The sequence below is a fragment of the Heloderma suspectum genome, chromosome 4 (assembly GCF_057233095.1).
Source record: "Heloderma suspectum isolate Gila_16-S chromosome 4, 16-S_ref, whole genome shotgun sequence".
NCBI lineage: Eukaryota > Metazoa > Chordata > Lepidosauria > Squamata > Helodermatidae > Heloderma > Heloderma suspectum.
Window position 1 is genome coordinate 267,758,517 of NC_139461.1, and position 26,502 is coordinate 267,785,018.

The window sequence follows — 26,502 nt, forward strand, 5'->3', positions numbered from 1 at the left end:
CAAGACGGCCTTGCTAACTTTTCTTTGAAGGGCCCTAATAGTACATATGGTCAAGGTTAAGTATTTTGGATTGAAAACTTGAGGGTGGATGGAGCTGCTGCATAAAATGTAACCAGCAAAACCATAACTTTACATAAACATCTTTTGAAAACTGAGAATGTAATAATGCACATGTTAATCTTTTTTGTAATAACCATTGTAATTATTATCAGCTTTTATTGTAACACTTTTAATTTGGCAGAGTTTGAAGGAGATCAACAATATGATAAAACAAGGAGTACAGAGACCTAAGAAGAGAGCAATATCAATTGACAATGACACAGAGTCACCCGCGAAGAGACTGTGCCAGGAGAATGATGATGTTTTACTTAAACGTCTTCAGGATGTTGTCAGTGAAAGAGCAAATCATTAGGTCAGCAAAAGTACTGTGAGGATCGATGTTTATTCTGATCTGCCACACGTGTCTCAAATCCCTCTCCCTCAACTTTTTACTTTTACTCATGGAAGGTAGACAGTGGGCAAATCAAAGTATTGAAATGTACTGGTTTTATGATGCTTGTAGAATTTTAGACAGTTACTGAACTTCTATCCTACAGCGTATGAATGTTTACAGCATTATTTTGAAGATGGTTTGAACCTGAGCTGTAAGGAGTTGTGCATTTTTAATGTACCTATATGTTTTGGGGTTGTATTCTGAAAGTAGAGGCCAATATCTACTATGAAAAGGTCTAAGTTTTCAGACTGTAACCATCACTCATTAGGGAAGTAATAGTCAGTTATTCTTTATAGTAATTACTCTCTTGGTTTGGGGTTCACTTCAGAAATGCTTTGGTTTCCATTCTTTAAAAGAAAAGTATTACCTTCTATGCATTATTTTAATGTGGAATAAGGTAGGAAGATATAGCCACTAATATAGTAAAATGAGAGGGTTTTTTCCTCCTAGTTTAGAGTGGAGAGACATCCCTTTTCTATCAGATGTTTGGACAGTGTTTTGATTTGAACCATGACCATAATTGCAAAGCGCTATACTCTTAGCTACTGGTAGAATGGCAAAAATTCTGTGGGATGAACTGAATTAGGATTTAAAATGTTTTTTTGGTTTTGTTACTGGTACAGCTGCAGAGGTAAAAGCAGTATGCAATCTTCTGTCATAGCTCATACTGGGAAAATTTATGTTCTTTTGCTACCTCATTTGAATTTTCATTCCTAAAGAGGCAATGAGTCCTGCTTTTAGACAGAAGCGCTCCTCCAGAGCTCACAAGGCTATCTCTGTAGCACTGTGGATGTCTACATACTGCATACCAGAGATGGGGAACCTCCAGACCCAAGTCAGCCTGTAGAACCTTCCTATCTGGCCCCCGGTGTCTCTTCCAATTGCCCAGCCCCCTTCTCCTCTGTCCTGACCGTTATGAGGTGGCCAAGTGTTTTTTGTTTTTCTTTTGCGCCTTCTGCCTCTTCTACCCACTGCTCCAGCTGAGCAGTTCTTGTAGAGGGCCTTTTTTTTTTTTTACCCTCCAACCATCCTTCCTTCAGCCCTGCTTCAGCTGCTTTCTCCAGTTACCAAGCTGGAGAAGAAAAGAAAGAAAGGAATTGACCAAGGAGGCTTTCTTAAAAGCAAAACACTTAAAAGGGCATTTCAGAGGACATTTCTTAAAAGGACAATGCCAGTGCTGGAATGGTTAATAATTTAGGATGGTTAATAATTTGAGGGGTGTATAAGAAAGAGTGAGAAAGAATGGATAAATGGGGTGCATGCTTGTGTGTATGAATGTTATGTGTGATGTATGTATGGATGGTGTGTATGTAAGAGAGGGGAGATGGGTGGTTCTGCCCAATTTGGCCTCTGCCCTTACCCCCTGCACCCACATGTGGCCCCTGATATGCTTCCCCAGAGCCAGTGCAACCCTCAGGCTGAAAAATACCACTGCTGTATGCCAACTACAGAAAGCATGTCACTTACATTTCAGTTCTGTTAATTCATCAGTTAACATGGCTTCTCCACGCTTTGAGCTTGGCTAGACATTATAGCTGCTTACACGGGAAGCAGAAGTCTCTGGCTCTCTAGAATCCCAAAGATCTCTCTCCCACAACTATTCCAATGGGGAAGGGAAGGCTAAAATGGCTTGAAACTGGCTGAACTGTGCCTTTCTCGGCTGTGGAGAAGGAAAAATAGCCCCAGAGTGTCAAAGGAGTAGGAAAAGTACCATGCCTCAGGTCTTATCTCACTGCTGGCTGGGCTTTTTTTTTAATCTTCCAGTGAGGCGGGTGTGTGTGTGTTGCAAGTTGAGAATTAACTGGTCCCGTCCCCATCCCCCCCCCCAGCAACAAAATGAGAAATTAGTCCTTTCCTTGGGAAGGCACTATTCCTGTGACTTGCTGGGGCTCTTTCTCCTTCCTAGGCCAGGAAAAAATGAAGCCCGAGCTATTGATTGAAGCCCCTCCAGCCTTCTCTGACTGGTGGACTACTTGGCAGCAGGAAACCTTTGAGCTTCTAAACAGTCAGAGCTGGCTAAACAGTCAGAACATCTGTAATTTGTGGTCATTTTCTTTCTCTTAAATAACTCCCCCCCCCCCAGCATGTTTTCATTTGTGTAGTATCTACACAAAATGTAAACCTTATCAAATTAGGTGTGCTTGTACATAAGATTATTATGTAGCTATCATAGGGGATTGGCATTTGCTTTCTCTTATTGTCAGTGTAGACCAAATGAACCTTGTTGCTGAAGTGTTTATAAAGAAGGGATTTGATTAGGATACTTAATGAAAGTATAGGAAAGATGAGGTTTCATCATTGGTACAGAGGATCACCCTCACACTTGGGATGTTTTAAAGGTAAGAACCTTAAGATAAACTTATATTTTGTGTTTCTAATTCATATGTTGAAAAAATTATGTTTTGGGGGGCTGCCTTTCATAAGTGTCTATCAGATTTTTATCTTTAGTCAGTATTCCAAGATTTAATACATTGAGGTCTACTAGTCTATCAGGTCACATAGCCAAATGTTAGAACGAAGGTAAGAAACAGTGTACTACAAGAGAACTTGAATGTGTCTGTGTTATACTAATTGGCTTTGGAAGGAAAATTCCCAAATGCCACAGGATCTAAATGTTATACTTTTTTTATAAAATAAGTAGGCCAGCAACAAGTTCTTTAATAATCATTTTTATTGATTTTTTAAACAAAACATTAATAAACAATAAGACAACTTGGGAATACATTGACTACCATCTGCCATCAATATCCTACATTACAATACAGAGATGGCCAGCAACAACTTTGAAAAAGGTGTGTTTTACGTTTTGAAATGTCCTGCGTGTTACATTTGACAAGGTGGCATAAAAATGCACTCAGTATAATTTCAGCTATGTGTATGGTTATTTTTAGTGTATTTTTCTCAGTCAGTTGGTCTTAATTTCGCATGTATACTTATCTGCCCTTCAGACAGATTCTCAGATCTGATCTTAAAAGGCTGGTGCCAAAATTATTATTAATGGTGATTGAATTGGTTATATTAATTACATTTTGTATTAATTACAGCTTTTGTAATTTTGTATTAATTACAGTGTGGTATAAAAGAAGCTAGTGATGCTCCTGATTAAATGTTGGGGTTGCTGGAAAATACATATTTATACAACTTTTGCTATATTTTGGAAATCCTTGTAAATATGAATCTTAATTTTTAAAAAAGGGTGCTTTATTCTGATATTGATTGTTCTGTTCTTTTGCTTCAGTATGGAAATTGTACCTTTGTGTTCCAGTGTCTGAGATTTCCTCTATAGAAATACCATTCCAATAGGCATTTGGACAGATGAAAGTACCTTAGGGCCATATGATTTTTTGTTTTCTGGGAACTGAGCTCGGAGCCAGTGCTCCAAAGTCAGTTCCCAGAAAACCGCCACCTCGTAGGCGGCATGGCTCGTCCCTGGCTCCACACTCATAAGAGCAGCGTGAACTGGAGGTAAAGGGGGTGTTCCTGGGGGAGGGGATGGAGAAAACACTGTTACAATGCTTCCTATGTGCCATCCGCCCCTGCATGAGGCACCCCAGCTAGACAGCTGAAATCGGCAGTCTGCCTCCAAATGCAGGGCAGATGGAGCACTGAGGAGAAGGTCCCCTCCATGCTCCGCCCACCTTGCATTGGATAGTCGGTTGCCTCCAAGTTCAGAGCTGACCGACTGCCCCCATAAGGATTGCGCCCTTAGTGAACATTTAATGAAATGACTGGGTAATTAGCAAATAGGAGTGAAAATGTTGGTCCTTTCAGTGCACAGGTTTATTTTGTGTTTTTATTTAAGGCTGAATGGCAGAAGAGATAGGCTTGGGGTAGGTGCCAAAGACAGGATCCTCCTATCACAAGCCCATGTTTACAGCACATTCCAGCCTATCCAGGTTATAGTATAGAGCCAAGGTTGGATCCAGATTTACACTGGATGAACTGCACTGACAGAAGTGGACTTCCCTGCCCCCTCCTTCCCACAGCAGCCCCTCCAGCCCCCTGAAAATGCTACATAGAGAGGCAGACAACTGCTGAATTGGTTGAGGTGTTGGGGGATCCTCAAAAATTGGGCAAAGGGACCTTCCGTGAGCAGAGCCCCTCCCCTCATGGAAGGCAGATCCTGAATCCAAGCCAGTTCGTAGGTTTGCAGCTCAGCATGGACCCATCTCACTAAAATGGGGGGCAAAAATGTAAGGTATGCTGTTTACTTAAACAGGAAAGCTATGAACGTGAGCCAGATTGCCTGCAAAAATACAACACATCTAAATATGTCAAATGTGTCAGCTACACCTTCAGAGGAATTAATGCCGCTGTTTAATTTTGGAAGCATGCTTGTAGTTATCAAAGGTGCTTCTGCCTGTGGCTCCCAAAACAATTTTCAGAGCAAATGCTGAGGCTAGTCTCCATCCTAACTTCTAAGGAAACTTAGCCGCTAAAGAGAAATTAAGTAAAGAAACAGAGATTTGGCCAGTTGTGCCTTCCATTCATTTGGTAGTGCTGAACATTTTCTTGATCTTTTTTATATCGTAAAATGATACAATGCCAGAAAGCAATAATGGGTAATATTAAAATCCACCCTTCCGTCTCATTTTGCCTCAGCAAACCCACACATTACCCTCTGTCTCATCACATTGATGGGCAGAAGAGAAAGAGGAGAAGAAAAATAATAGAAAGTTGCTCAGCTACCAGGCAGTGCTTGTAGGGGCAGCTGGGCTAATGATCGTGCCCTGAATAGATCTAGGAAGTCGCCCCTTATTAACTGAAGCTTCTTTTCTTCCCCCTTTTCTCTTTAGTCACTTGGTCCACCAAAACGATCACCACTGTTCTATCCCTGCAGAAACAAGCACTTGGCTACCAGAAAGGCCCTTAAAATCCCTAATCTTATGTCCGCTTATTGATTTCTACACTAAAGTTGTATGAGGTGCTAAGGACCATGTTAATTTTAAACAGAATTTCTTCTAAAAATGGTAAATCGCTGCATAGTTCTACAAGAGGTGAGTTTGCCTTGTACCAAAAAAATGCATACTGTCAATGTTTTATCATCCCATGAGATCCTTAGAACATAGAAGCAGGCTGGAATCCAGTGTACACAAAGTCATGTTTTTTTGTTGGATCACTCTAAGGTGAAAATTTAAGAAGGATTTTTTCATCATGGAAAGAGCCTTCCTCTGTCTCATGCTCCCACTGGAGGAATCCTCAAAGGAAGAGCTAGAGCTCCCAGAAACCGAGAGCACCCAAGATCAGTCACTGCCACAGACCAGAAGGAGCCTGGGCCCTTGGTCCATCCCTGTCGGGGGAAGGGGATTCTGAGGCAGAGGCTGAGCAACCCCCTGGCCTCCAGGAGCGTTGTTGCCTCAAGTGGTGGGCCAATAGGGCTCCCGTGAGAAGGAGCGCTCGCTTGCAAAGGACTCCGTAGGAGAAAGCACCTCCTCATGAATAGGGCTCTGGCCAGAGAGCTCTAATGTACTGCAGCTGAGCCCTGGGTGGGGCTCAGCAGGCTCTGGTGATAAAAGCCTTCAGTGCCTGCCTAGCCAGTGCTGGAAAGAACTCCATTTTTTCAGCTCCAGTGTCTTCTGCCTTGTCTCCCGGACCTTGCCTTGTGATTGATGTTCCATGCTACTGACTCTTGGACTCCTGCTTGACTCTGCTTCTGGAGTGCGTAATGTGTTTTGACCTCTGCCTACTATCTTGACCAATGCTGCTGCATTACCTGATTCAACTGCAACTTGTGTGCTTGAACATTTGCCTGTTCATTACCTTGCATTTTGTTTAGCCCCTTCACTCAGTCTGCAGCAGCCAATGCAGGACACTCTGAATGAATTGGGGAATCACTCTTTGTTCCATTTTTCTTGCAGGTATTCCATGTTTGGGTGCATAGCTTACCTGGAGAAGGTGCATACAAACATTTGCATGTTAAAGAGGAACCAAAGCTACAGTATTTGGGAAGTGGAGTCAAGACTAAGGCAGGAGTGCACAACCTGTAGATTCTGCAGCCTCCCAGTGCAGCTAAATTTCTCCCTTTTTAGCCTCTATTGTAGTTTGCTGCCAACTTTTACCAGCATACCACCCATTTTCTTGCCACTGCCATGCCACTGAATTTTGGCAGTGCAGGGGCTGCACATGAGGACAGGGGAGCCAAATGAAGCCCACAGGCTGTGTACTCCCAGCCCTGGTTTAAATGATGCTAAATTGTCTTTGGACTGCACCAAGGTATGCATGCATCAGTTTGCCCAGATAAGCTGTGAACTTACACTGTAGGGTAATCCTACATATTAAGCTCCCCATGGGTGTATGTGTTGAACGAGAACTGAACTGCCCCAACACCAGGGAGGGAAGTGGACAGAAGTGATGTACATACAGAGGATTGCTGCTTTTCCTCAGTTACTTAGCTCTCTAGCAGCTTTCTCTGCTCCAACCTCCCTGTCATTATCAAGCATACGCTTGACCTGCCTTGCAGAGAACCACCCAAGAGCCGTCGCTCCTGCATGGGAGTAGCTGCCACCACCTCCCCTTTAAAACTACCTTGCTCTGGGTAGGGAAGGAAGCCTTTCTTGTGGGGTCTGACAGAATCCAAAAGGAAAAGAAGCACTCCTGTTCTGCCCAATGTGCTCTATCAGTTTTCCAGGCTCCAGCCTGCCCACGTACACAACACACACGTGCACAACTCACTCACATGCACCACTAGTTAAATCCATGTGAGATGCAGATGCCAAAAGAATGTGGCATGAGTTACATGCACTGCCCATGCCCGCTGGGCTTTTCCAGAGCTTGGCAGTGGCGCCATCGTTTCAATGTAATGTGGCAGGAGATGGGCAGAGCGGAAAGGCTGTCACACCACAATTTATTTCCATGGGAGGGAAACTACTTCCACTAGCCCCAGACTTGGCATAAAATTCTGTAGGCATGCTGGTGAAATGAAGGGGCTTAGTCTGTGGCGCAACTACACCATGACCAGAACATGCTGATGCCCTCACTTTTTTGTCCTTAACAGATTTTCCACGGTGGGAAAACATGAAATGGGTACAAGTGGAAGATGACACCCCACCCTGCCCCGTAAAATCCCATGAATGAGGCAGGGCAATAGCACTATAAAAGCCTTGTCTGGGAGCACCTTGAGTGATCTCTTTCCATGCTTGAGGCCTTGATAGCCTCTTCTCTTTTCTCTCTGCCCTAGATTTGTGATTGCTTCCTTTTTAGCTAGCTGAGTCTCTTCATGCTATTCACATTTTCCAGTCTTCAGCAGTCAGCAGTTACCATAGAATCATAGAATAGAAGGGTTGGAAGGAGCCTACAAGGCCATCGAGTCCAACCCCCTGCTCAATGCAGGAATCCAAGTCAGAGCAACTTAGGTTTTGGGGCAAGTTACTTTTAGCCTTCTGGTTTGTGAGGGACCACACCTACTATGGCAGCCATTTTGTAAGAGTGCCCATAACACTCTCAAAATTCCACTGGAAGCGGCCTTGGCTGGGCAAAAAGTGCTGAAGGAAGATTTGGGGAGGTTGTGAGAACTGGAACTCAGCACCCTTCACCCACACAGATCTTTTGCTGTTAAAACCAGACCCTCCCATCCTCTTTGTCTTAGTGAGTGAAGCCATTCTGTGTTATGACACGTGAAACTGCAGCTGTCATGTCTACTGATCTACACTAAGGTGTTTGCACATTTTGCCACAAATGTTAAGGCTGCGAGAATTTGCATGGAAATGGTTCTGTTAGCACAGCTAGCACATTTCTGGATGCCTGGAATATGGACTTTTCCTCTGAAAATGCAACCTTTCGCACAAAAAAATATTGTAGAACCTTTCAGGCCATTCAGACTCAACGCTGAATTAGAACCAAGGCCAAAATTAGATTGTGTAACCAGAATAAATTATGTACATTTGGATATCAATTTATTTGTAAGATGTCTGTCACATCTGGTTATCTGGAATCACCCACCAACAGAGCCTGATCTGAGCTGGGTATCCATACTCCTACCATCCAGAGTCAGGTTTGCCCTGTAACATATACATACACCAGAGGTGGCCAAGTAATCTGATCTTAATTCTCAAATATTTTGGCCACCTAATGCAAAGAGAAAACTCGCTAGAAAAGACCCTGATGCTGCGAAAGATTGAAGGCAAAAGGAGAAGGGGACGGCAGGGGATGAGATGGCTAGATAGCATCACTGATGCAATGAATATGAATTTGAGCACACTCCGGGAGAGAGTGGAGGACAGGAAGGCCTGGCATGCTATGGTCCATGGGGTCACGAAGAGTCGGACACGACTCAACAACAACTTTTCCCTTCCCATCTTTCTGGTACAAGTTAATCTTGGTTTCATCAGTCCAAAGAAACTTATTCCAGAACTGGGCAGGCTTTTTTAGGTGTTTGCTGACAAAGGCTAATCTGGTATTTCTGTTCTTGAGCGTTACCAGTGGTTTTCACCTTGTTGTGAAGCCTCTGTATTTACATTCATAAAGCCGTCTCTTGTAGATGTTGATAATGACATGCCTACCTCCTCAAGAGCATTCTTGACCTGGCTAGATGTTGTGAAAGGGTTCCTCTTCACCAGGAGCAGAATTCTGTGGTCATCCACTTTAGTTGTCTTCCATGGTCTGCCAGGCCTTTTGCTGTTGCTAAGCTTGCCAGTTAATTCCTTTTTCAGGATATTCCAAACTGTTGTATTGGCCACTCCCACTGTTTTTGCTATCTCGGATGGGTTTATTACGTCTCCTCAGCCTAATGATGGCCTCCTTCACTCGCATGGACATCTCTTTGGCCCTCATGTTGGGAGTTCCAGTGAACAGCTCCCAAATGCAAATGTAACACTCAGAACCACCTCCAGGCCTTTTATCTGCTTGACTGGTCATGGGGCACCCAGGAAACAGGCCACACCTGGCCATGCAGCTGCTTGTCAGCCATTTGTTCCATTACTTATGAGCCACCAGGGATGGGGGGGGGGGAGTATGCCACTGGCTGTCCTTCCTGAATAGTTAGTGCCCCACTTTTCTCCAACCCCTTGAATTACAGCTGAAAGTCCTGACTTCGCCCCCATCTGGGTGTGTTTCCTTTCAACTTCAATGTGGTGGTGTACAGAGGCCAATTGCCAAAACAGTTATCCTTGTTCCAATATTTCTGGCCCTGACTGTAGGTGTTCCTTGACCATATGCCTATCGATCTCCATGTCTCTTCAAGTACTTCTTTCTCCTGCATGCCAGATGCTTCACCTTTGCGCTCCGTGCTGCCTGCAGCCCAAGTGGCTGCAGTAGGCAGAGATTGCCCTATCCGTTGACATCTTGGGGCCAATGTGTGGACACTTTTATTGGCTCAAGAGCCACAGTTGAACTGCCAAACAGCTGCATGTGGGTCCTGAGTCACAGTTTAGCCACTGAAATAAGCTAGTGGCATAGTTCGGAAGCCCAGTATTGTAAAGGCCTTTCCCAGAGGTGTAAATTTAAGTTCAGCAAAATATTCCTGCAATTCATATTTTATTTTAACAAAACCTTGATAAAAATCATGTATTCTATCTGATTTCCATTTCTTTTGGATGTCTCTATATCATGTGTTGGCAAACTTCAGGATTGTTGTATCTACTTTGTTTTTCTCTTAGACCTAGACACCAGGACCCACCAACCAGAGCAAGGTGCAAAAGACATACATTTAGAATTAAAGAACTGGGTGCTTCTGAGTAGATTCTGAGCTCAGGAATTTGTTCTCAGTACCAGAACTGAAAAGAGCTCACAATCTTGCCATACAAAAGTCCTCTCCAGGTTACACCTAGCTTCCTTCATTTCACCAGCCTAATTTAGGTGGAAAAAGTCATTTTGTTATTGCTACTGCTAAATAATAGTCAACAAATCATTCAGATGAGCCCAGGGGTCGGCAACGCAGTGCCCATGGGCATCATGACATCTGCCAGGATCCCCATGCACGCCCAGCAGGCCCCCACTACTGATTTCCATCCTGCTGCTGATTTCCTTCCGGCACATACCTCCGCACTCACATCAGACCTAATAAGGAAGGAGGAAACAGAGGTGAATGTGGCAGTGACAGGGAAAGCAGCTGCAGGGGGATGGAAGAAGAGGTGAGCGTGCTGGTGCTGGTGGCAGTGGGAAGGAAACTGCGGGGGAGAAGGGGGTGAGGTGGAAGAGGAACATGGTGGTAGGGAAAGAAATCAATCCGGCAGGGAGAGGAGGAAGGCAACCAGGAAGAGGAAGTGCGCATGGCAGCTGGGAGAAGAAAAAAAAATGTGGGAAGGAAATCCCAAGCGAGGAGGGGAGGAGGAGGAGGAAGGGTGGGAAGAAAAAATCCATAGGGAGGGAGGGTGGGAAGACTCCACAGAGAGTGGGGGAAAGAGTTCACAAAGGGTGTGTGCGGGTGCGGGGTCCTCTGGAAGTGGTACATTTAAACCCAGCCTCTTCCATTGTCTCCATGGTTACCAGTAAGTGCAGGCAGCTTTTATTTTTAAGTCTGTGCCTCTAGATACAGTGCTGAGGACAAGCAAGTATACAGATGTACAACTCAGGGTAAGGAATTATGCCTTCCTCCCACACTTTCTAGCCTGAAATAACAAAAATGTCTTACTCTCCCCTTTTGAAGTACTGGCCTTTCAGGTGGCACAATTTTCCTTCACTGGTGGTTGTCCATTCCTAGGGAAGTAGCTCTCCAGACCAAACGGTGGGTGGGGCTCTTCAGGTGCCTCAGAGAAAGATGCTACGCACAGGCTTTGATATGCCTGAGGTCTTCCTGTGGCTGCCAACTGGGAATCTCCAGGTCTCCCAGCAGAGGAAGCCCTGGGTGGTGGTTGCAGGCGAGGCACTCCTCTAGCATCTGCCCCAGAAGAGAGCATCTTGTCTGCCCTCTTGCAAGCGACTCTCACCAGCCTGTCTTCCCTTGTTTTGCTCTTCCCATCACCTCCTCTTCCTGCTCCTCCCCAGAGCTTTATAGCAGCATCTTGATGAGTCCCAGCTGTTGCTGCTGAGGCTTCACTCCCGCAGTTCCAGCCATCCCCAGGTAGTGCTCCCCTTTAACTTTATACGTGGACCCAGCTGCCTGCTGCCTCTCTGCCTGGGTATTTTCAGCAAGAGAAGGAGAATGACTTGGTCCAGTGAGTCCTGGCTGGCTGTTACGCAGGGGAAAAAGAATCCCTGCTGCTGACTCCTGTACCGCCCTAGCTGGTCTCGTGCTTTAGCTGAAGTTGCCACCCCACTTAAGCCCTTCTGCTCCAGAGCCAGGAGGGCTTGAACTGGGAGCAGGCTCCGGCTTGTAGGGAGGGATTAAGCAAAAAGACAGCATGCCCTGCTTGGTGGAGCAAGTGGAAGCAGAAACCAACCCAAGGATACCCTTGTCTGCCAAAGAGGAGTAATTCCAGAGGGTGAGGGGCTGGAATCAAGGGGAAAGGCTGTTTTGTGCTTGGCTTTGAGAACCTAGGCTACCCATACTCCCACATTTCCAGATCACGGAGAGGGGTGGCGGAAGAGAGAGAATCCATTGAGGGGGGGACAGAAAAGAGAGAATATAAAGCAGGGGGCAAGCAAAAAAGAGACTCCTGGCAGGAAAATGGCAAACGTGCCCCCAGGCCCAGGGGAAGAACAACAAATGCACCCCTGTACTAGTAGATCTACCTTCTGCCCACCCCTGCGCTAGACTAGATCCTGCCTCTGACTTGTTCCTTAGCAGCAAAGTCTAGTAAGGAAAGTCCATACAATGAAGATAAGTCTTCAGATAATTTCTCCCAACTGTGCTTGTCAGTTTGCTGTACCTAGAGTTTGCGCCCCTTAACTTTGACTAAGCCCTCCCTGGCTCTTGATGACATTTCCATTCCTCGGAGTATAGTATTTTGGCAATTAATCTGGTATTACCTTTCTCTTACCCACACCAATAGTTTCAGTTTCATTTCCCCTGAAATGAAACTTAATGTTGCTTTCCTACATTGCAGTTTCTCAGAAATGTGTAGTCAGACTTTCTCCAGTTGTGCACATACACAGCTATCCTGTGGCTTGGATCCAAAGAGCTCTGGGGATCTGATGTGGGGCAGTGGATTGACTGCTTCTAGGCATGTGTGAAGGGAGGAAAGGCGTTGCCCTAGCTCCCGGCAACACGAGCAGGGACAAACAACTCCCAAGTTAGGCTGCCGCTACGCCTGACATCCACCTCAGCTTTTCCCACACCAGTATTTTCAGCTTAGTTTTTCCTGAACTGAAACTTCACGTTGCTTTCCTACATGATGGTTTCTCAGAAACGCTTCATCACTCTTTCTCCAGTATGGGCACATACACAGCTATCCTGTGGCTAGGATCCAAAGAGCTGCTTTAGGCACACCCAAAGGAGTTCACTGGAAAGTTTGATTTCTCAATTTCTTTGAACAACAGACAATTCCAAAAGACTCCAGACAGTCAAAATGTGTCTGCTAGCGCAAACTTTCATTATACTACCATATTCTGTCAAAGCTGTGGGCTCATATACACAAACCTTTGGTATTTGTTGCCCATGAAAATAGTTGAATGCAACTAGATCCTGGCTCTGACTCATTTCTTAGCAGCAAAGGCTTGTAAGGAAAGTCTGTACAATGAAATTTATTTATTATATATAATAATATTTTTTTATTATTTTATTTATCCCAATTGTGCATGTCAGTTTGCTCTAGCTGGAGTTTGTCCCTCTTAACTTTAAGCCCTCCATGGCCAGGAGCCAAAAAGCTACTTTAGGCCTGCCCAGGGGTGCCCACCGGGGCCTAAATCAAGGGGAAAGGCTATTTGTGCTTGGCTTTGAGAACCTATGCTATCCATACTGCCACATTTCCAGAAGGCTCCACCAGGCATAGCCAGGCTCTTCCTTGGAGCATGCAGGTGTTATCATCAGTCCCCATCAGACCCAAGTAGTCTCCTCTCCCATCTGGGAGATTAGATGGTAATCTAATGGGAGATCCCATTACCATCTAGGTGCTAGGCATCACCCCTTAGCACGCAGACTCAGGACCTGAGCAAAAGAAGTTGCTGATAACGGGCATGATATATCAGCTCCATCTGTAAGATTTTACTGTTTTAAGATGGTGATCCTGGAAGCCCTTTGCAAAATGATTGGTTAAGTTTGTACCCTGTGCAAAATATCAGAGGTTGTCCTAAAATATACCTAGAATAAGAAACAATGACTGCTCTCTCTTTCAAAACAGGGCCGGTCCTATCATTACACAGAGTGAGGCAGCTGTCTCAGGCAGTTGATATGGGGTGTCACGAAAGGGCAAGAAATTGTTAGCTATTTAATTAATTGTTGTTGTGTTTTAACTGCCAGATGTTTGTGGGATTTTCTGCCTTGGGTGCCAAAATAATCTGGCTGGCCTTGAGTACTATGTACCTTGAGCAGGAGTGCAGGTACCATTTGCTGCTCTGCCTCAGCTAAAAAAATGTCCTGTTTCAAAATATAGAAAAGCTGGCCATTACCTTAATCTGTCTCTATTAATTAGAACTCAGGGAGGGAGTATAAGAAAAACATGACAGTCTTTATATTGGCAAAATGGGGGTTTCATTTTAGATGATGCATTAGGTATAGAATCAACTGAAGTGATACTGTGGAATACTAGTATTCAACTATGTGCTAAATATTGTAGTTAGTGCCTTCTCCCTCACACCCCCAGGAGTTACCACATAAAAATAGCATGATTTTGGAAACACCTTGTCACAGTCCTCAATGGCTCAGTGGGACATGGTCTATCCTCTTCCACCCATGGAACCCAGACCACCTGTAAGAAGCTCTGCTATGTGTGATGCTATAAGTAATGCAGGTTGTTTACCTGCAACTGTAGTTTTTTGAGTGGTCATCTGTGCATCACACAGATGGGCTCTGCACCTGCACCGAGCCTCTTTTGGGAATGTCTAAAGCTGAAGAACATTTTGGCAGAAACTCTCCCCCACCACCTACTGCGCATGTCCCAGAGAGTTCCCACCCGTTCCCTCAGATCCTTCAAACTGCCTAGTGTGGCCTCGAATCTGAGGGAAAAATCAGACCTCGGTACCAACATCAAATTTGACAATGACACCAAAGTGGAGATGGTGGGTGGTGTCAGGGTGGAAACTGAGCCCATAGAACCTCAGAGCAGTTCTGATTCTGAGGAGGAACAGCAATCTGTGGGAGAGGAGCGCGCTCATCCCTCACAGGCCCAGCTCAGGGAGGGAGCGCAAGAAAAACATGATAGTCCTTATATTGGCAAAATGGGGGTTTCATTTTAGATGATGCATTAGGTATAGAATCAACTACTGTGGAATACTAGTATTACTGTACTGGAAAGTTAGACCCCAACCCTTCTTTTCAAACCACATCTCTGGCCAAGGACCCTTCTCAACCATAATCCCTAAAACAAGACAAAATGTGCCTGGCTGTATCCCCTAAGTGAAAACCAAACCTTTTTTGACTGCATCTTTAACAAACGTGTTTGTTTTCTCTGTTTGGTCATGTATACAGAAAAAGAACATACTTGCTCGTAAGCAGATGTTCCCTGTTTTCTTTTTGATTTGCATGTAACCTTATAGGAAAAAGTGCTGTATTTTGCCATCCTTCTTGTTGATGAAAGCAATTGCATGTTTAGGAAGTATATTTCAATCTCTGTGGTTCTGACTGAAATGAAATATACCCTAATGAGTGTTGTAATCATGTATCCTAGTGCCTTGATGTTTTGAAATGTATATTTCAACATTAGCATAATTATTGCCAATCTCTTATGTATCTTGAGGTCCTGTTGTATTTTGAATTCTTCCTGCAATTACTGCTAGATACTGAGATGTTGTTGTTGTTCAGTCGTTAAGTCATGTCCGACTCTTCGTGACCCCATGGACCATAGCACGCCAGGCCTTCCTGTCCTCCGCTCTCTCCCGGAGCGTGCTCAAGTTCATATTCATTGCATCGGTGATGCTATCTAGCCATCTCATCCTCTGCCGTCCCCTTCTCCTTTTGCCTTCAATCTTTCCCAGCATCAGGGTCTTTTCCAGGGAGTTTTCTCTTCGCATTAGGTGGCCAAAATATTGGAGCTTCAGCTTCAGTATCTGTCCTTCCAATGAGCAGTCAGGGTTGATTTCCTTTAGGATTGACTGATTTGACCTCCTTGCAGTCCAGGGGGGACTCATAAGAGTCTTCTCCAGCACCACACTTCGAAAGCATCAATTCTTCGACGCTCAGCCTTCCTTATAGTCCAGCTGTCACAGCTATACGTTACTACCGGGAAAACCATAGCTTTGATTAGACCTACCTTTGTCGGTAAGGTGATGTCTCTGCTTCTTACTATGCTGTCTAGATTTGCTATAGCTTTCCTCCCAAGGAGCAAGCGTCTTTTAATTCCATGGCTACAGTCACCGTCTGCGGTGATCTTGGAGCCCAAGAAAATACAATCTGTCACTGCTACCATTTCTTCCCCTTCTATATGCCAGGACGTGATGCGGCCAGATGCCATGATCTTAGTTTTTTTAATGTTGAGTTTCAGACCAGCTTTTGCACTCTCCACTTTCACCCTCGACAAGAGGCTCTTTAGATCCTCTTCGCTTTCTGCCATTAGGGTGGTATCGTCTGCGTATCTGAGGTTGTTGATAATTCTCCCGGCAATCTCAATTCCAACCTGTGATTCATCCAACCCTGCGTTTCTCATGATGTACTCTGCATATAAGTTAAATAAACAGGGCGACAATATGCAGCCTTGTCGTACTCCTTTCCCAATTTTGAACCAATCTGTTGTTCCATGTCTGGTTCTTACTGTTGCTTCTTGTCCCTCGTACAGGTTTCTCAGGAGACAGGTAAGGTGGTCTGGTACTCCCATCTCTTTCAGAATTTGCCACAGTTAGTTGTGATCCACACAATCAAAGGCTTTAGCGTAGTCAATGAAGCAGAAATAGACGTTTTTCTGGAATTCTCTTGCTTTCTCCATGATCCAGCGAATTCCAACCTGTGATTCATCCAACCCAGTGTTTCTCATGATGTACTCTGCATATAAGTTAAATAAGCAGGGCGACAATACGCAGCCTTGTCCTACTCCTTTCCCAATTTTGAACCAATCAGTTGTTCCATGTCTCATTCTTACTGTTGAGATCCCTCCCGCCGGCATTCCTGAGATAGATAGTGACCCTGGTAGTGAGAGAGTGCGGGAGGGTGGCTTGTTAGGCGCTCGATGCAGACGCAGAGAGCGACGAACGATGGAGGGCGCAGAAAGGAGGCGTAGTGCCCGTTTGGCGCGCAAGCAACGGTTGCATCCTGAGGTCCCAAGAGAAAGAGGGAGGGACTCTCCCTAGCCCATAATTTCAGGGTCTGGAAGTGATTCTCCTTCAAACGGGGACCAACTGTCTAACCTGGGGCATAGGTAACTCTGCTGTTCATTGCTTAGTCACTGGTGATAGAGTCATTAAGTTGTAAAAGGATTAAAGCCTTGAAAAGAATCCTTTGTGTCTTGAGTTGGCTATTGGAGTAGACTGAAAGAGGCCTCCAGGGCACTCCTGACAGCTTGGTCCCCTTTCCTCTTTTTCTCTCTCTCTCTCTCTTTCTTCTCCTACTGCCGAATGGAGGGTGCCAGGGACCCCGTGGTGAAAGCTCTGGCGCAAGAGAACCAGATTCTCCGTGATCAAGTGGCTCAACTGACGACTGCAATACAGAACCTACAAGCTGCGGTTCAACCCCCACCACCTCCGATTCCCCCCCCCCCCCGCCGCAAGTGCCCGGTGGCTTTGCCAGAGATGTTTTCTGGTGAGAAAGGACTTTTTCAGATTTTCTGGGCCCAATCGGAGCTGTACATGAGCCTTTGACCTGAGGATTTCCTGACAGAACAGGTTTGTGTGGGCTTCATCATTAACCTACTTTCAGGCATGGCAGCTAAATGGGCTTTGGGACTTCTTCTCACTAATGACCCCCTGCTCGGGGACTATCAAGGTTTCATGACAGTGATGGCCCATTTTTTCGGTGACCCCCTGCGCACACAGACGGCTTCTTGGGAGATTCGCCACCTCAGGCAGGGCAAGGACTCAGTTTCTAGCTACGCGACAACTTTTTGCTTGCTGATGCAGGGTTTACAGTGGAATGATGCTGCGCTGGTGGCTCAGTTTTTGGATGGTTTGAACGATGAGATCTTGGATGAGTTGGCACGCCCTCCTAGCCCACCTACTTTGGAGGACCTCATCCAGACCTGCCTCCCGATAGTCGGCTGGAGGGGCGCCGGCAGACCCGGCGGGGCGCTGGGGGCCGAGATTTCCCTCCTCCCATTCCCCCCGTTTCCTGCCCCCTCCCACACACCCCGTCCCTGCGGTGGAGGCGGAGAAAACCCCAATGCAGCTGGGAGCTACCCGAGCCCCGCTGCCACGGGAAGAACTAGAGCGGCGGCGTGCGGAGTGCCGATGCTTTCAGTGTGGAAAGCTGGGACATTTCGCCAAAACCTGCTGTGTTAGATCCGCAGCTCCTCTGCCTCCTCCTCCTCTCCTTCCTCCTCCTACTCGTCCTTGTCCCCAGGCCTGACTAGACTGCCCTCCAAGCCTGTTGGGAGTCTCCAGTGTGGGGGTCGGTTCCTCACCAGGTTCTGCAACCCCCCACCCTCCCATCTGCTATTGCATGTTTACATCCGCTCCTCCCAGTGGGGTGGCGTGGGGTGGAGGCCCTGGCTTTAGTGGACTCAGGGGCTACGACCAGTTTCATGGATGAAACGTTCGCTCTCTTCCACAAGATTCCTACCCTGCCCCTTCCTGCCCCCTTGGCAGTGGAGACCATCAATGAGCATCCTCTCTCTTCGGGCGCGGTGACCCGTATTACAGTTCCACTCACTCTGCGCGCCCAGTCCCACGTTGAGCAGATTCAGTTTCACTTGGCCAAGGTTCTCCAATACCTAATCGTGCTGGGTGTTTCCTGGCTCTCTAAGCATAATACTCAGAATTCTTGGGGGCTTCAGCAAGTGGAGTTTGCGTCTCCCTACTGCCGGGAGCATTGTCTCCCGAATGAGGCACCAGTCCCAGTCCAGGCCTTAACCATTTCCTCCCCCTCCTTGTCTGCTTCTGGCAGTTCTTCAGCTACTGTCATCCTCCCAGAGAAGTATGCGGTTTTTCGGGATGTTTTCGACAAGAAGGAGGCTGACCAGCTCCCCCCCCCACCGCCCTTTTGACTGTACCATTAACCTCATTCCAGGGGCGACCATCCCCACTGGCCGGCTGTATTCGATGTTGGAGCTGGAACTTCGAGCTCTGCGGGAGTTTTTGGACAAAAACCTCAGACGTGGCTTCATTCGCCCTTCCTCCTCCCCCGCCTGCGCCCTTACCATCTTTGTTGCCAAGAAATCTGGAGAACTCCACCCGGTGCATGACTACAGAGCCCTCAATTCGGTCTCGATCCCTGACAAGTACCCCCTCCCCCTCATACCTGAGATGCTGGAGCACCTGGGGTGAGCCAAGATTTTCACAAAGTTGGACCTGCATGGTGCCTACAATCTGATTCGCATCTGGGAGGGGATGAGTGGAAGACCTCTTTCGGGACCTGGTACAGAGCGTATGAATACCTAGTGATGCTGTTTGGGCTCGCCTGCGGGGGGCCCCCCCCCACGTTTTCACGTTTTATGAATGCCAACTTCTGGGACTATTTGGACACTTTCCTCATTGTGTATCTCGATGATTTACTTACATTTTCTGAGGACCCCCATGCCCATCAGCACCATGTCTCTGCCATCCTCCAGCGCCTCCACGAGAACCATCTTTATGCTAAGCTGGAGAAATGTGCGTTTGACCTAACCTCTTTGGACTTTTTTGGCTACATTATCTCAGCTGACGGAATCAGGATGGATCCTGAAAAGGTCCAGGCTGTCCTCTCCTGGCAGGCTCCATCCACCAAGAAGAACTTGCAATGTTTTCTGGGGTTTGCTAATTTCTACAGAAAGTTCCTGCTCAGCTTTGCTCAGCTGACATCTCCTCTCATGGACCTCCTTAAGGGCAGGAAATCTCCTTTTCATTGGACGGCATCTGCCCAACAGGCTTTCGAGGAACTTAAGAAGCTTTTTAGTTCTGAGCCGATCCTGTTACATCCCGACCCAAGGAAGCCTTTTGTAGTGCAAACTGATGCCTCTGACTTTGCGGTGGGGGCGGTGCTTTTTCAGCCAGATCGGGTGGGCGGTGGGTTGCAACCCTGTGCCTACCACTCCAGGAAGCTGAACATGTCTGAGAGGAATTATACCATCTGGGAGAAGGAACTGTTGGCCATCAAGTCTGTTTTGGAGACCTGGCATCATCTGCTGGAGGGGGCACAGCACCCAGTTGAAGTTAGAACTGACCATCGCAACCTGAAACATCTTCAGACAGCCCATGCCTTAAACCAGTGGCAGATTAGGTGGTCACTTTTTTTTCCCCAGTTCCACCTTAAGATTTGTCATGTGAAGGCCTCCGACAACCTACAAGCAGATGCTCTTTCTCGTAAGCTGGATCTCCAGCCAGGGGGTGAGGGAAATCCCCCCCTCTGATTCTTCCCCCCCAGAGCCTGGTGGCAGCTGCGGTGCCTCGCTCTTGGGAGGAGCTCCTTCATTCTGCACAGGCTCAGGATGCTTTTGTCCACACAAAAGTGGATGAATTGGGGCTAGCCTCTGCCCCCCCACTCTACCCCCTTCTCTTTGCTAGGTGGCCTGCTTTACCATTCCGACCGGTTCTATGTGCCTTCTAGACCCCTACATGAGAAGGTCCTCCGTCAGTGCCACGACTCCCCCACCGCTGGGCATTTTGGCGTTGCCAAGTCCCTGCATGGAGTGACGCAGGATTTTTGGTGGCCTTGTGTGTGTTGGGATGTCAAGACCTATGTTGCCTCCTGCCCAACCTGCCAGCGGGCAAAGGCCCCCTCAGGCAAGCCCACAGGCTTGCTTCACCCCCTGCCTACCCCCTCAGGACCTTGGAAACTGCTCTCCCTTGACTTCATCACTGACTCACCTTGCTCACACGGTAAGACCACCATTCTGGTGGTGGTGGATTTGTTTTCTAAGATGGCCCATTTCATCCCCTGCTCTGGGTTGCCCACAGCCAGGGAGATGGCGGAGCTGTTCTTGGTGCATGTTTTCTGGCTCCATGGATGGCCCAAGGGTCTCATTTCGGATAGGGGGGCCCAATTCACTGCCCATTTCTGGAGGGAGCTACTTGGGCTTCTCCATGTGATGCTCCGTCTTTCCTCCACCCACAATCCACAGACGGATGGTCAGACCAAGCGCACCAATGCGACTCTGGAGCAATATTTGCGCTGTTATGTCAGTTACCAGCAAGATGACTGGTTTTCCTTGCTGCCTCTCGCAAAATTTGCTTATAACAATGCCTGCCATGCTTCCACCCACCAAGCTCCATTTTTTGCCAATTTTGGTTACCACCCCAAGGCTTTCCGGTCCACCCTAGCTCCCTCGTCGGTGCCAGCGGCCCATGAGTTTTTAGAGGAGTTGCGAGCGGTACACCACCTCTTACAGGACTCCCTCAAGCAAGCCAAGACAGCCTACAAGGCCTCTGCAGACCGGCAGCACCAGCCGGGTCCATCTCTGCAACTGGGGGACTGGGTTTGGTTGTCCACCCAATACCTCCTCTCTCACTCGCCCGCAAGGAAGCTCGCGCCTCGCCGCATGGGGCCTTTCCAGATTACGGCCCAGATTAACCCTGTTGCTTTTTGCCTGGCTCTCTCCCCCCCCCTCCATGAAGATCCATCCTGTTTTTCATCGGTCCTTGCTGTCCCCCCTGGTTTCTGGCAACCCTCATTGCTCAGCCGGCCCCCCCCCCGCCACCAGTGCTGGTGGAGGGGGAGGAGGAGTTTGAGGTTGGGGAGATTCTGGATTCCCACCTTTCTCGCAGATGCCTGCAATATCTGGTGGACTGAAAAGGGTATGGGCCAGATGAGCAATCCTGGGAACCCGCGGAAAATGTGCATGCTCCGTTGCTGCTGAGGCATTTCCACCAGCTGTACCCCCACAAACCCGGGGCCCCAGGGGAGGGGCACAAGGGGGGGCCTCATGGGAGCGGGGATGATGTCAGGGTGGAAACTGAGCCCATAGAACCCCAGAGCAGTTCTGATTCTGAGGAGGAACAGCAATCCGTGGGAGAGGAGCGCACTCATCCCTCACAGGCCCAGCAGCTGGCAGAGACCCCTCCCACCGGCATTCCTGAGATAGATAGTGACCCTGGTAGTGAGAGAGTGCGGGAGGGGGGCTTGCTAGATGCTCGACGCAGACGCAGAGAGCAACGAGCGATGGAGGGCACGGAAAGGAGGCGTAGCACCCGTTTGGTGCGCAAGCAACGGTCATGTCCTGAGGTCCCAAGGGAAAGAGGGGACTCCCCCTAGCCCATAAGTTCAGGGTCTGCAAGTGATTCTCCTTCAAACGGGGACCAACTGTCTAACCCGGGGCATAGGTAACTCTGCTGTTCGTTGCTTAGTCGCTGGTGATAGAGTCATTTAAGTTGTAAAAGGATTAAAGCCTTGAAAAGAATCCTTTGTCTGTGTCTTGAGTTGAATATTGGAGTAGACTGAAAGAGGCCACCAGGGCGCTCCTGACAGGTGGGTTGTGTGAATGCACAGATGACCACTTGAGGAACTACAGTTACAGGTAAGCAACTTGCATTTCTTCTTTTATTTATTTATTTTTATTTATTTATTTCATTTCTATACCACCCAATAGCCGAAGCTCTCTGGGCAGTTAACAAAAATTAAAACCAAACAACACACAATAAAACAATTTAAAATATATAGAACATTAAAACCACAATATAACAATACAACCACAATAAAACCTAGCAGCAGTACAGGAGTTTAAAATACAGATTTAAAACAGCAAAGATAAAAATTTAGAAAGCTAAAATGCTAAAATGCCTGGGAAAATAAAAAGGTCTTTTTATTCTTCTTCATGGTCTTTGTGCATCACGGTGGGTAAATGTCTCATGACAAGACCGATGACAGCAAAGCTCACCCAAAAGCACAGTCAGAATGTGCTTTAACATCCTGTTCGTAATGCTTTACAAATGTTGAGGGTTTCGCCCAAGTTACCGCTTTACATAAATCCGACAATGGCACACCTCTGCCGAAGGCTGTAGACGTAGCAACCCCTCTCATTGAATGTGCCCGAACATGAGATGGATGCTCTACGCCTGATAAGTCATAGGCTAAACTAATAGTCTGCACAGTCCATTTGTCCAGCCTTTGAGATGAGACTGGGAATCCCTTCTTAGGACCACTGTAGCAAATGAAAAGTCATTGGTGGTTTTAAAGGGAAAGTGGTGGCAGTTACTCTCACATAAGTTACACGCAGGGTGCCTCTTAGGTGGTTCTCTGTGAGAGACAAATGGGGTGCATACCTGACTGTGACAGTTACTTGGAAGACATGTCCTCCTCATCCCCCACCAAACTGTGATACTGTTCGAATGGAGATGTGTTCATTTCAAGTATTTTCATGGCCATGCACCAAAAGTATATGAATATGAGCCCCAAACCTTGAAAGTAAGTCCTTTAGAGAGTTTATGCCTCTCATAAGAACATAACAAGAGGCATGCTGGATCAGATCAAGGTCCATTTAGTCTAGCATTCTGTTCACACAGTGACGAACCAGCTGCCCAAGGGAAACTCAAAAGCAGGACATGAGTGCAACAACACCTCACAATCTTGACTAAGCATTTTGAGGAATGAACATTTAGTCCAGATGATTATGGTATTTTTTCTTTCCCACACTTTGAGTTTCATTTCTCCTCAACTGAAACTTGTTTCCCTACATTTTCCTGAAAATCTTAGTCAGATTTTCTTGTGTACATTTTGTTTATTTATTTATTACATTTCTATACCACCCGATAGCCAAAGCTCTCTGGGCAGTTCACAACAATTAAAACCTTAAATACAACAAAATAAAACAGAATATAAAAGTTTAAAACTACAGTATAAAACCAAGTTTTCCTGCATTGAGCAGGGAGTTGGACTCAGTGGTCTTATAGGCCCCTTCCAATCCTACTATTCTATGATTCTAAGCAAAGATAAAAATAAAAACCAGCCGTGTCATTATAATCATATTTTTGAATTGAGCTGCCTTTCTTCATTGTTAAATGATCCTTATATTACAGTGATTCCTAAGCCTGGCAAGGATCATGACTATTGTGCTATCAACCTATTTTGTTAATTAACATAGGTATTAAAATATTAATGGCAATTTTGGCTGATAGACTGCAACAAGTTATTACAACACTGGTTTGACCAGACTAGGTGGGATTAATTAAAAACAGACAGGGGTCTGATAATCTTAGATTAGTTGTCGATCTGGTAGCCTTAAAATCTGAAAAAACCAACCAGGCGGCCATTGTTTCTTTGGATGCAGAAAAGGACTTTGGCAAAATCCACTGGAAATTTATTTTTGCTACACTATTTTGGCTTTCCTGTAGAATTTTTGAAATGGTCTAAAATTTTATATGCAACCCCAAGAGCTAGAGTTATCATTGGTCTATTCTCAGCTTTCTTTTTACTTGGGCCACATACCAGACAGGGATGTTCACTTTCCCCATTGATTTATGTTTGGAACCCCTGGCATGTGCTATTAGACAGAATAGTGATATTCACGGCCCTGCACGTGATGGTTTATAGTTTAGAAATATCCTTTACGCTGATGATCACTTGCTGTTTATCTCAAAACTCGAATTGTCTGTTCAGCTTTGATGCAATTGATCAATACCATTGGTGATTTGTCTGGCTATTCAATTCAGGACTTAATCCTATGGGGATAGGAGGCCACCTTCAAACTCGGAGACAACCGACTAATGCAGTGTGGGAGGAACGTGGAGGGGATCTTCTCCTCCATACTCTGGCCACCCTGCATTTGCGGCTTGACGGCCAATTTTGGCTGTCTAGCCAGGGTGCCTCGGAGCGGGGGTGGGGGGAGGCTGGACAGCTCAAAGGAAGCATAATAACAGCACTTCCACTGTCCCCTCCCCTCCCTGCCCCCAGGAACGCCCCCTTTTCAGCCACTCTGCACTGCTCTTACGAGCGCGGAGCCGGGGATGAGCCGTGGCACCTAATGAGATGGGGGGGGGGAGCAGGGAGTCAGTTTTCCGGGAACTGACCTCGGAGCGCTGGCTCTGAACTCAGTTACCAGAAAACAAAAAATCCTATGGCCATCTAAATGCTGTCTAGCAGCCATAGGATTGTTCCCTAACTGGTTGTTCTGAAATGATGCCTATTGGGGATAGCGTTAATGTGTTATTTAACTGGCAATTTCAATGATGCCCAGATTGTATTACCTATTTGGGAATATTTATTCCCAGAGACATATCTCAAATGATCAAGCTAAATTTAAATAAGTTAATTAATGAGATCTCACAGGATATAAATAGATGGGCATCCCTAAAGTTGAGTTTGTGGGGCAAGGTTAATACATTTAAGATGAATATTATATCTTTGATTGTTTATGTTATACATGGAATTCCTTATACCTGGCAAATATTTCCAAAACCTTAATGATTTGTTTCATAATTGGGGCGGGGGGGGGGGGCTTCCCACCATGAATATACTTCAATTAAAGAAGGTGGGTTTGGCTTTTTGGATCCTGCTTTATATCACTGGACCTATTTGTAGACCATTTTGGTCTTTTCTGCTTAGATTAGATTTTCCACCTTGGTCAGTCTTGGAATCTACCTGTCTGGAGCCTCTCTCCAAGTGGATGGCACTAGGTTCTTGGCACATTAGAGTGGATAAGGTTCCTCCCACAATTCCAGCAGTCAGAGACATGTGGTGTATAATGTCACATCCATTACAGTTTGATCCATTTTCCCATGCTAAATTGACTTTATGGGGAAATCCAGATTTAAAAATTGGAAAGAAAATAATTTTGTGGCAGACTTGGATGGATAAGATGATTTTTACCTCGGATCAATTATTTGGTGCTGACAAATTTTTTCATTCTCAGCTTTGCGAGACAAATATGATCTAACTGCTATGGCTGAATAGCAATACTTGCAACTGCAACATTTGTTAGAATCTAGATTTGGTCTTGCCATTTTTACAGCTTCAGAGTCCCCTTTCCTACTGGAAACACTTACTGAAGCTGATCAGTAATATCACCCCATGATTCATTCTTATAAATAATTATTATCAGTAAATAAATATGATACACAGGGTCTTAAGCGGAAATTAAATAAGGAACTAGATTGTCTCATTTTGCCTAATCAATGGATGACTGCTTTAGCATCTGTATCTGAAGTGTCTATGGATCTGAGGCTACATCTTATTCAGCAAAAACTCTTGTTTCGAGTCTATTAAATGCCACAATGTCTCTTTAATAAAGGTTTATCTAACTGGTCTACTTGTTGGAGATGTAATGCAGCTAATGCTTCTTTTTAATCATATGTTTTGGAAAATACCCAATAGCTGCCTCCTTTGGGGAAGAAGTTATTATGTGGATAAACTTTACATTGGAACACCCTTTAATATTTACTGATGTACATGTTCTCTTTATTTACGTGCTTCCTGGAAGTTAGTGCATCTAACTTCCGCATCAGCATAAATGGATTCTCCATGTCCTTTTGACAGCCAAAAGAATGATACTACAAAACTAGTAGAATAAATGCTCACCTCCTACAATGCAATGGATTGAGGACCTAACAATGCTATCAACATTCGAATGGGTAGTATATAGCCACCACTCGCAAATGGATACATATATGGATATTTGGTCTGCTTTTGCTGAAGTTTATTATAATCCACTTTTTCTAGAATGTTGGGACGCCACTGAATATTTTAAAATTAAAAAGTTAAAAGTTGTGATATCGGTAAGAAACGAATATTTGCAAAGGCATAATAAAAGGTACAAGGCTTATTGTCAAAAACATGCACAATAGCTGTTTAGATTTGGAAGCAGTTACAGGAGAAGCAGTAGGAAAAATTGTGCTTTTACCGCATATTGATTTAACACCATCTGACGCAACATTACCGTTTCAATTTAAAAGAAGACAATTTCCAATTCGACTGGCCTTTGCTATAACAATTAACAAGAGCCAAGGACAAACTTATGATAAAATTGGAATTTGTCTTTATATGTACTTCC

General features: G+C 45.9%; 2 protein-coding genes across 4 annotated transcripts in view; both read left to right on the plus strand.

The window, feature by feature from the left end:
• Positions 1-3,702, plus strand: part of RBL1 (RB transcriptional corepressor like 1) — a 44,849-nt gene extending 41,147 nt beyond the window's left edge. For both annotated transcript variants that reach the window (XM_084853786.1, XM_084853785.1), the window contains exon 22: positions 242-3,702. In XM_084853786.1, coding sequence (XP_084709912.1) covers positions 242-412 — 171 coding nt within the window. In that variant the 3' untranslated portion in view covers positions 413-3,702. The remainder of the gene's footprint in view (positions 1-241) is intronic.
• Positions 3,703-10,527: 6,825 nt separating this feature from the next.
• The window catches only part of LOC146348682 (deoxynucleoside triphosphate triphosphohydrolase SAMHD1-like), a 51,250-nt gene continuing 35,275 nt past the window's right edge, over positions 10,528-26,502 (plus strand). The window contains exon 1 of one of the 2 annotated variants that reach the window (XM_084853788.1): positions 10,528-10,560. The gene's annotated coding sequence lies outside the window, so the exon portion shown is untranslated. Of the gene's footprint in view, positions 10,561-10,939; positions 11,003-26,502 lie in introns of those variants that run through there. The other variant, XM_084853787.1, reaches the window with a different exon arrangement.